The 9,684-nt window shown below is 54.4% G+C and overlaps 2 protein-coding genes across 3 annotated transcripts in view; both read right to left on the bottom strand.

Moving 5' to 3' along the window:
- Positions 1 to 3,763: 3,763 nt before the first annotated feature.
- OVCA2 (OVCA2 serine hydrolase domain containing) lies at positions 3,764 to 7,474 on the bottom strand. Its single transcript, XM_028708526.2, has 2 exons — positions 7,251 to 7,474; positions 3,764 to 4,892 (listed from the first exon to the last, which is right to left on the bottom strand). Exons 1-2 carry the CDS (start codon positions 7,417 to 7,419, stop codon positions 4,390 to 4,392), a joined length of 672 nt encoding a protein of 223 aa, XP_028564359.2. The 5' UTR covers positions 7,420 to 7,474; the 3' UTR covers positions 3,764 to 4,389.
- The window catches only part of DPH1 (diphthamide biosynthesis 1), a 47,695-nt gene continuing 42,782 nt past the window's right edge, over positions 4,772 to 9,684 (bottom strand). Inside the window, exons 12-13 of one of the 2 annotated variants that reach the window (XR_013390927.1) lie at positions 9,573 to 9,666; positions 4,772 to 4,892 (exon numbers count right to left, since the gene is read on the bottom strand). The gene's annotated coding sequence lies outside the window, so the exon portion shown is untranslated. Of the gene's footprint in view, positions 4,893 to 9,572; positions 9,667 to 9,684 lie in introns of those variants that run through there. The other variant, XM_077919863.1, reaches the window with a different exon arrangement.

Raw genomic sequence — 9,684 nt, 5'->3', positions numbered from 1 at the left:
TTTTAGGAACCAGATTGTGGCGACTGCTCCTCCTGGTCTGGCAGGGGTTTCTGTGGAAAGCCTCCCTCAAAACCAGCTGGTGTGACTCAAGAGATCTGGAGGGTGGGGTGGGTGGCTGGCTGTCCCACCTGAGGCTGCCGGGCGCTCGGGACCACCATCGGGGCCTTGCAGAGCCCACTGCCAGCCAAGAGGCTTAAAGTTGCCACGGCAAAAGGTCCTCTTCTTCTTCTTCGCTGTGGCCGCCCACAGATTGTGCTCATCCCAGGAGGCCTCTCTCCTGTTTACGAGGAAAAAGCCGAGGATGAGTAAGAGGAGCGAAGCACAGCGGCTGGGGAGGGGAAGAGCAAGAGGCAGCTTGGCTCCGGGAGAGGAGGGCTGGGAGCCAAGGCAGCCTCACCAAGCGGGCCGCAAACTGATCGCCCACAGCCACGGAGACAGGCTGCAGGTGCCCGAGGGGAGGAGGTCGCAGCTCAACTAGGGAACTCCCTGCCACAGGAGGCAGGGGTCTGGTGGGCCGCTTGACGGAGGGGGTGAAGGTTATCAACGGCAACCGGCCAAGATGGCTGTGCTCTGCCTCTTGGTGGGGACAGTACTGTGCTGAATGGGCTAATGGTCCGATTAGGTATAAGGCTATTTAACCCTGCCCCTTTATTTGGAACAATGAAGACTAGAATCTTGCTTTCTTTTTAGGGAGGGGCCATAGCTCAATGGCAGAGCACCTGCTTGGCATGCAGAAGGCGCCAGGTTCAATCCCCAACAGCATCTCCAGGTAGGGCTGGGACTGGGAGAATCCCTATATGAAACCCTGGAAAGCTGCTGCCAGTCAGTGTCAACAACAGTGAGCTAGATGGCCCTGTGGTCTGACTCGGTACAAAGGCAGCTTCGCTCAGGGGCAGAGCACATGCTTGGCATGCAGAAGGTTCTAGGTTCTGTCCCTAGCGCCATCTGCAGGCAGGGCTGGGAAGTGTTCCCTTCCTGAAACCCTGGAGAGCTGCTGCCAGCCAGTGTGGAGAACAATGAGATGGCCTAAGGCAGTTTCCGCTGTTTCTACGAAGCTGCCCAGCTGTAATTTCAGGTGGGGAAGCGGCGGCTTCCCAGCCGGCAGAGTAAGTGATCCCAATAGGAACAAAGAAAGGTGCCTTACAGCAAAGTCAGGTCATTGGCCCATCTAGCTCAGTACTGTCGACACTGACTGACAGCAGCTCCTTCAGGCAGGGAACATTTCCCCAGCCCCACCTGGGGGTGCCAATGGGCCCTGGGCTTTGTTCCTTCTGCATGCAAAGCAGGAGTTCAGCTGCCCTGGAGCCTTTGCTCCTTAGAAGAAAGCAGGATTCCAGTCCTCATGAAGGAAGGGCTAATTGAAATAGGGAGCTGCCTTCCAGAGTCAGGCAGCTGGCCCATCTGGATCACTCTCGTTCACACTGACCGGCCGTGGCTTTTCAGGGTCTCCTAATGGTAGCCCTTCCGGGAGACGTGGGAAGGTGAACCCGGGGGCCTTCTGCATGCCAGGCAGGTGCTCTCCATCTGGGCTACAGGCCTTCCTCATACCCTCATCAGTGCCCAAATGACCACAAAAGGACTCCTCCTCCAAAAGAACACCTCACTGTCGAGTAATCTGCTCTTCCTTCTTTCCTCCCTTCTTTCTGCACTGGAGACCCCTTTCCCCCTTCTCGCCCCCCCCCCCACTTGCCCTAGTCAAGACAGCAAGTCGGTCCCAGGGCAATGGCACCCCACCCTCCTCCCACAAAGACAGGGCCCTTCTGCTGGCAACCCCCCCCCCCACACACAGCACCATCGCAGAAGCCCAGCGCCATCCCAGCGCCTCTCGACCAAAGCCTGTCGCCATGGAGAGGAAGAGAAGCCCCCTGCGGAGTGGCAGAGCCGGTGAGTCAGGCTTTGCAGAGCAGCAACAGCAGCCTTTTCGCAAACAGAAAAACAGCCGCCAAGCGCCTGGCAGTGAGGCGGCCTGCAGCCCTCCTCTTCCTCCTGGGTCCCTCGGAGCGCCTCCCCCACCCCCACTCCAGACCCAGGCACAGCCGCGAGGCGGGGGGCTCACAAGACAGAGCCCTTTCCTAGCCCTCTCCAGCTTTTCCTGCCTTCTTCACTAGCCAAGTTGACCCCAGCAGGTGCTCCAAGGAAGGAGCCCTCAGCGGCTGGTTCCTTGCAGCTTGGCTGCCTTCTCATCCCTGCCTGTGGAGAGCAAGTCATCTGGAAAGAGAGAGAGATCTGCAGGGAAGCAGGCAGGGAAAGGCCTTCGTGGGGGACATGGCTGCCCTCTAGCGCCTAAGGAAAAATTACAAAATGCTTCCTGGAGCCTTGGTGGTCCTTCACCTGTCAGGCCAGGGGCCTGCGCCACCCACCATCCTGCCAGCCAGTTGCGGGACTGAGTGCAAGAGCAAGTCTCCACATTTGAGGTTTGCAGGAAGTGGCTGAGAGAGGCATTTACGGCCCCCAGCAGTGGAAGGGGCCATCGTGGCTAGGAAGCTCCTCCATGAATTTGTCTGATCCTTTATCAGAACAGAAGAAAAAGCCCTGCTGCAGCAGGTGGACCAGGCCAAAGTAGACCCTTCTATTCCAGCATCTTCTTCTCACAGGGACCAAGCAGATGCTCCCGTGGGAAGCAGCAAGCAGGGCTCTTTGTTGCTGTTGTTTACTCGTTTAGTCATGTCCGCCTCTTCGTGACCCCCTGGACCAGAGCATGCCAGGCACTCCTGTCTTCCACTGCCTCCCGCAGTTTGGTCAGACTCATGCTGGTAACCTCGAAAACACTATCCAACCATCTCGTCCTCTGTCATCCCCTTCTCCTTGTGCCCTCCATCTTTCCCAACATCGGGGTCTTTTCCAGGGAGTCTTCTCTTCTCCTGAGGTGGCCAAAGTACTGGAGCCTCAGCTTCAGGATCTGTCCTTCCAGTGAGCACTCAGGGCTGATTTCCTTCAGAATGGAGAGGTTTGAACTTCTTGCAGTCCATGGGACTCTCCAGAGTCTCCTCCAGCACCAGAATTCAAAAGCATCCGTTCTTCAGCGATCAGCCTTCTTGATGGTCCAGCTCTCACTTCCATACATCACTACTGGGAAAATCATAGCTTTAACTATACGGACCTTTGTCGGTAAGGTGATGTCTCTGCTGGGCTCTTTAATGCAGTCCAAACTGGTCGCCACAACGACCTCTGTGTGCTATGGGAAGAGAGCACTGCCCAGGCTCCAACGCCTCCCTGTCCATCCTGTGGCTCAGAGGCTTCCACTGGGCAGCTGCAGGGGGACTTGGGCGCAAAGAAAAGATGACAGCTACTTAAACTCTAATCCCTGCTCCAAGGCCCATAAAAGTAGCTTGGAGCAAAAGCCCCTGCAGTCTAAAAGACGCCAAAGGTTGAAGAAAGGAGAGGGGGGCGCCAAAGGATTCGGAAAAGCTGGAAATAAAAGACCTCACTCAATTCTTCCTGTCCTGAGAGGGAAGGCTCACTTCAACAAGGACACCAATGGAGGCCACAGCCAAGATGGTGCCACCCTCAAAAGAGGCCTCTTCCTCACTGGAGAAAGAAAAAACGGGGACAATATCTTAAGGTAAGAATTTGCATAAGAAGAAGCTGTAAAGGAGCACTTTAAAAACACTTTGGAAGAACTAAGGCTTCCAATGGAAACTGACAGAGCTTAACACAAGGCCTGACTCTTTAACAGAAAACACAACCGCAACAAAATAACCCATAACAAAAAGATAAAAGAATTACAAAAAGAAAATACAGATATACACAACAAGCTTGGAGATGCAGAAAATTAAAACAGGAGAATTTATGTTTTTGGTTTTCTGAAGAGGGAGTGGAAGAAAACGATCCTGCACCATTTATTGCCACGTGGCTTAAATCGCTGCTTCTAGAACTCACAGTCTCCGATGGTTTTGAACGGCCACATTGAATGCTTTGCCCATTTCAGGAAGAAGGAGGGAGTGTGGCACAAACTGAGGAATCTAATATCCATAACTTCTAACTTACAGGGGGCAGGGGCAGGCGGACCCAGGGGGATGCCCTCAGGACAGTGCTTAGTTGAAGAGGCCTCAGCAATTCTTGCCCACCCCACTGATATCCTGCATGCTTTAACTGCCAACCTCAAGGGCAGCTGACACTCTCCCCCATGAAAACCCCAGAAAACCCCTGTAGGGGAAGAATAAAGAGCTCTTTTAAAATAATTTTCAACACAGGGACAGACATATTTTCAGATCTGACAGGTCTCAGTTTACTCATCCCTCAAGGCAGTGGTTGCAAAACTAATAGGATTCTCTGGCCATCACGCTGCAGTGACCAGGCAGGCCAAGAGCTGCCCCTTAAACCTTCATCCACCGGAAGTCCCACTCCGGCCAAGCCCCAAAGCAGCCTGGGCACTGGGTCCCAACGCAGTCACTTTACAAACTGATCCAAGAATTCCAGATAGGCTTTCTTTTGGGGTGCGGAGGCCGGGACAAAGTGGCCCCCTGTGTGAATGAGGGTGACGGGCTCCGCAAAGCAGGAGGCAAGCTGCCTGCTCATCTCAGCTGAGATGACCCGATCCGTCTCGCCCAGGACGTGCAGGCTGGGCACCGCGATGGATTCCTGGTAGTAGCCCTGGTGGGGGGCGGCCTGGCTCTTGAAGCCAGCCACCACGATGGCGAAGTCAAAGGGAAAGCGGGGGTCTCCGCGCTGCTTCAGGGCACAAATGATTGCCACCAATGACGCTCCCTGGCTGAAGCCCAGGAGGCCGTCGATGGGGCCCTGCTCCGCAAAGGCCTTGGCAACGCTGTCTAGGGACTCCTCCAGCCCTTTGCAGGAAGACGCTTCTTCCAGGGCGCTGAATGTCCCCTCCTGGGGGTTGGAGAACCACCAGCCCTTTGAGTCAGCTTCTAGAGCACCTGAGGCAGCTTCCCCTGCAATGGAAAGGGGTGGAGGTTAGCAGGAATGTCAAGAGAGACCAGCAGCCCTGCAGATGAGGGACAACTCATCGGAACACTCTTCATTAATCCCCTCTCTTGCAGCATAACAAATCTTAACCTTAGATGTTGTGGCCATCCCATGAATCTCAAAATGTTGGAAGATTCCAGATGGATAAAATGAAGGACATTACGCAGCGCAGACTGTGGAACTCGATCAGACAGGAGGCAGCGATGGCCACCGACAAAGTTGGTTTTGAAAGCGGATTAGACACAGTAAAGGAGGAGAGGACTGCAGAGGACTGCTAGCCCCAGTGGTCTCCAGAGTCAGAGGTAGTGATGCTTCTGAACGCCAGTTTTCTGGAAACCAGAGGAGGGAAGAGTTGTTCTTGTGCTTGAATCCTGCTGGAGGGTTTCCCTTTGGGGCAGGAACAGCAGGCTGGGCAAGACGGGCCATGGGCCTGATCCAGCAGGCTCTTCTTATTCTCCTAAAGGTAAAGGTAAAGGTACCCCTGCCCGTACGGGCCAGTCTTGCCAGACTCTAGGGTTGTGCGCCCATCTCACTCTAGAGGCCGGGGGCCAGCGCTGTCCGCAGACACTTCCGGGTCACGTGGCCAGCGTGACATCGCTGCTCTGGCGAGCCAGAGCCGCACACGGAAACGCCGTTTACCTTCCCGCTAGAAAGCAGTCCCTATTTATCTACTTGCACCCGGGGGTGCTTTCGAACTGCTAGGTTGGCAGGCGCTGGGACCGAGCAACGGGAGCGCACCCCGCCGCGGGGATTCGAACCACCGACCTTTCGATCGGCAAGTCCTAGGCGCTGAGGCTTTAACCCACAGCGCCACCCGCGTCCCTTATGCTAGAGCATAATAAATCTGCAAGTCTTTATTTAACCTGGTGCCCTCCAGGGGTTGTTGGACTACAAATCCCATCAGCCTCTAAACCAGCAGAGGACAGGCAAAGGCTTCCTGCAGGTGTCATTGCAAGACTTGTTTTTTGCTGCAACTGTCTCCATTTTTTCTTGCTGGTCCCTGACCTTTCTGCTAACAATCACTCATGAAGTGTTGTTGCTTTCAGAGGGTGAGAAATATGAGTATGTACAAATGTTCATGATCAAACCATACAGTGACTAATGTGTTTTTGAACAGGGATAGGAGATGAGGGCCCACGCCGCAGACCTGCCACTCAAATGCAAAGCATAACTTGTTCCTCCCACCTCAGAACAGATTTTCTCTCAGTAATTCTTACAATCAGCCTGTGGGTAGACCACTAATGGTAGGGTCTCCATCCCTGCCGGGGAAAGAGAAAGGACTCGCTTAAGGCAACAGGGACTTTACCAACCGCAATGTATTTTACAGGCTTCACTGGGATTTTTTGCCATGGGTTTGGAAACCAGGATTTTGCTGGAGCTTTTTCTTAACTGGAGAGGCCAGGGATTCAACCTGGGACTTTCTTCCAGCGAAGCAGCTGATCTGCCCCTACACTCCAGTTCCTTCCGCTAACAAACACACCTGAGCCTGCTCAATGCGGGATCTGTGGCTGAGAACAGATGGAGAAACCGAAGAAGAGCCCTACAGCAGCTGGATTAGGCCAAGGGGGGGGGGAGGCATCTAGTGCAGCCTCCTGTTGCCACAGTGGTCAGCCAGATGCCCCCCCAAGGGAAGCCCACAAAGCAGCAGGACGGGGGGGGGGGCAGCAGCTGCTGCTGCACACCACATGCAACATCTTCATTAAACTAGAGGCGGGTTTCCCAAACTTGGGTCTCCAGCTGTTTGGGGACTACAATTCCCATCACCCCTGAGCACTGGTCCCGCTAGCTAGGGGGGATGGGAGATGGAGTCCAAAAACTGCGGGAGAAAGCCTGTTTGGGAAACTCCAAGGTCTCCTTCCTGGCAGCTCAGGAGGACATCCGAAGAGGCTGCAGGGTCCGGCCCAAGAGGGGCCCACCTTGCCCAGCCTCCTCTTCTCACGGTGGCCGATGCCCCCCCAGCAAACGGGATCCGAGCCCCAGAGCCTCCCTCCCCTCCTGGGGTTCCCAGTCCCTGCCCTTGGGAGCCACGCTGGCCCCTCGGAGCCCGTCCTCGGCAGCCCTCTCGCCCGCCACGAAGGGGCTGCTGGCCCGGCAGATTTCTTTTTTTTAAAAAAAAGTTCACAAAATGGATTAACGAGATTTCCTCCTGATTAGTTGCCCCTCTGGGAGGCGGAAGAGGTTTTTTGAGGTGGGGGGGGAGAATCGCACTCTGCACATGCCCAGAGGAACACCCGACACCCAATCAGCCTGGCCAATGGCAGGGCTCTCCTGGAGTGACGTCAGGGGAGGCGCCCGTGACGTCACTGGGAGGCCCCGCCCCTCACCTGACGGGAGAGGCGCGTCCACCGAATGGGGCGCGTCCACGTACAGGAGCTCCGCGCGCCCGCGGAGGGCCTTGCGCAGGGACCCGGTTCGCGCGCGGAAGATGTCCGCGCTCTGCCGGTATCCATGGAGACAGAGCAGCCGCAACCCGCCGCCCCCGCGGGAGGACATGCCGCATCCGGGTGGGAAGTAGAACGAGGGGAGCCGGAAGCGACGCTCCTCTTTGCAGCGTCTATGGTTAGGAGGCCGGAAACGCCCTTCTCGTACCGTAGAGCTAGCAAAGATGTAGAGTGAACTCTATTCGGGGTTTGGAGGTGAATTCCGGGCTCGCTCATGGAGATCTGGCTCTCAGGTCTGATTCCATCTCTGCGCGTAGCACTTCAGATGCCTGCCAAGGCGAAACTATTGCCTGCTTCCCCCTGGGTCTGCCAGGGGAGAAAAGAGCAGGCGAGAGGAGGCTCACGACAGCCCTGCAAGGTAGGACACCAGAGGCGGGTAGGATTCCCATGCAAAAAAACAGTGGCCTTAAATTCATCGCCTGCCCCAACCTCCTCTTTCTGTGCAAAAATAAAGAGAGCAATCCTGCCACGGTCTTTTCAAATCTCACACGGAGGACCCTTTCCCTCCACTGCCTTGCCTACAAACACTAACAGTGAATGCTTACTCACAAGTAAGCCCCACTGAGTGATACAGGTCTTGCTCCCAGGTAAGTGTGCATGTTTAGGATGGCAGCCTTAAGCTACTTATTTACTTTGGGATTTCTAAGGCAGATCTCAAATTATTTAGGGGAACGGAAATTAATTTCACATTAAGGCAGCTAGGAGACCCTGTACAGATTTGGGCAACTGAACAGCCTTTTTTGTGGCATTTTCAGACCCTCCCAAGTGTCCCTATTTTCCAGGGACAGCTCCGGATTTACAGAAGCCACTCTGGTTTCTGATTTGATCCCAGAGTGCCCCTCTTTTCCCTAGGATGCCCTTATCTTCATCGGAGAAAGCTTGGAGAGTATGGAGATGTGACCCTGAACCAGTGGCGTAGCGTGGGGGGTGCAGGGGGGGCCGGCCGCACCGGGCGCAACATCTGGGGTTAGGGCAAATCCACAGGTTAGGGGGCGCAAATCCACGGGTTAGGGGGCGCAAATCCACGGGTTAGGGGCGCAAATTACTTGCCTTGCCCCGGGTGCTGACAACCCACGCTACGCCACTGCCCTGAACCAAAGAGATGAATAACTATACAACCTTTAATGTTTAATGTTTTATTATGTTTTTATATATGTTGTAAGCTGCCCAGAGTGGCTGGAGCAACCGAGGCAGATGGGTGGGATACAAATAATAAAAAGATGGTGATGGAATGAACTCTCTCCACTGTGCAGCAGCCGCTTTTCAGTTTTGACTGCATTTTTGAGTGTATTTTGTAAAGAGGGACTCCTGTCCCAAACAGGCTGCATAGCAGAGGGGCCTGGCTCTCCTCTTGCACCCACAGCCAGGCGTTTGGGGACCTTACCCCTTCTCAAGGGTAGTGGAGACATTACAAGTGTTAACGGAGAAATCTGAGGGCTCCCTTGGACAAAAAACAAGGACACCAGCCAGGAATACCAGAGCAAAACAGCAGCCAGTAGGCTTGGTCTTGATTGAAGACTGTCGCGACAGGACTCCCACCTGCCACCAGGTGGAACAAGATAGAAGCCCCAAACAAAAGAGAACCCCAACTTTTATTAGCTACTAATCCCCATGTTTGAGTGCTCACTGGAAGGACAGATCGTGAAGCTGAAACTCCAGTACTTTGGCCACCTCATGAGAAGAGAAGACTCCCTGGAAAAGACCCTGATGTTGGGAAAGATGGAGGGCACAAGGAGAAGGGGACGACAGAGGACGAGATGGTTGGACAGTGTTCTCGAAGCTACTAACAGGAGTTTGACCAAACTGCGGGAGGCAGTGGAAGACAGGAGTGCCTGGCGTGCTCTGGTCCGGGGAGTCAGGAAGAGGCGGACACGACTAAACAACAACAACAATCCCCATGTTACACCCCCCCCCAAACTACATCACTCATACATCACGGTTACATCATGAAAGGGGAGGTCTGGTGGCAGAAATCTGAACATCCTGGACCCTGCCCCATGGTTCTCCTTGCCCTCCACCAAACACCCATCATCAAGTGGAACAAAAAAGATATTCACATTTCCCTGTTTCCCAGCCAAGTTCATCACACCCTTTTGTCTTCATCTGGGTTTGTTATTTCTGGAATGGCTACCTGTCTGGCACTCAGGTATCAGGATGCCAGGGATTATCACTCAGGCAGAGGGGCTGCTGAGTAGCTGAGCTCACCTGTCTATATGAATTTATGAAGTTTTCCCAGTGAGCCAGTACAGAGATGCATTGATCAGTGAATTCTTGCATTTGGTGTCGTGCAGCAAAGGCCCTTTGAAAAGATAGGAAG

This window comes from Podarcis muralis, chromosome 15 (assembly GCF_964188315.1).
Source record: "Podarcis muralis chromosome 15, rPodMur119.hap1.1, whole genome shotgun sequence".
Taxonomy (NCBI): Eukaryota; Metazoa; Chordata; class Lepidosauria; order Squamata; family Lacertidae; genus Podarcis; species Podarcis muralis.
The sequence above is the reverse complement of the archived record's forward strand: the minus strand, read 5'-3'. Positions and strand labels throughout refer to the sequence as shown.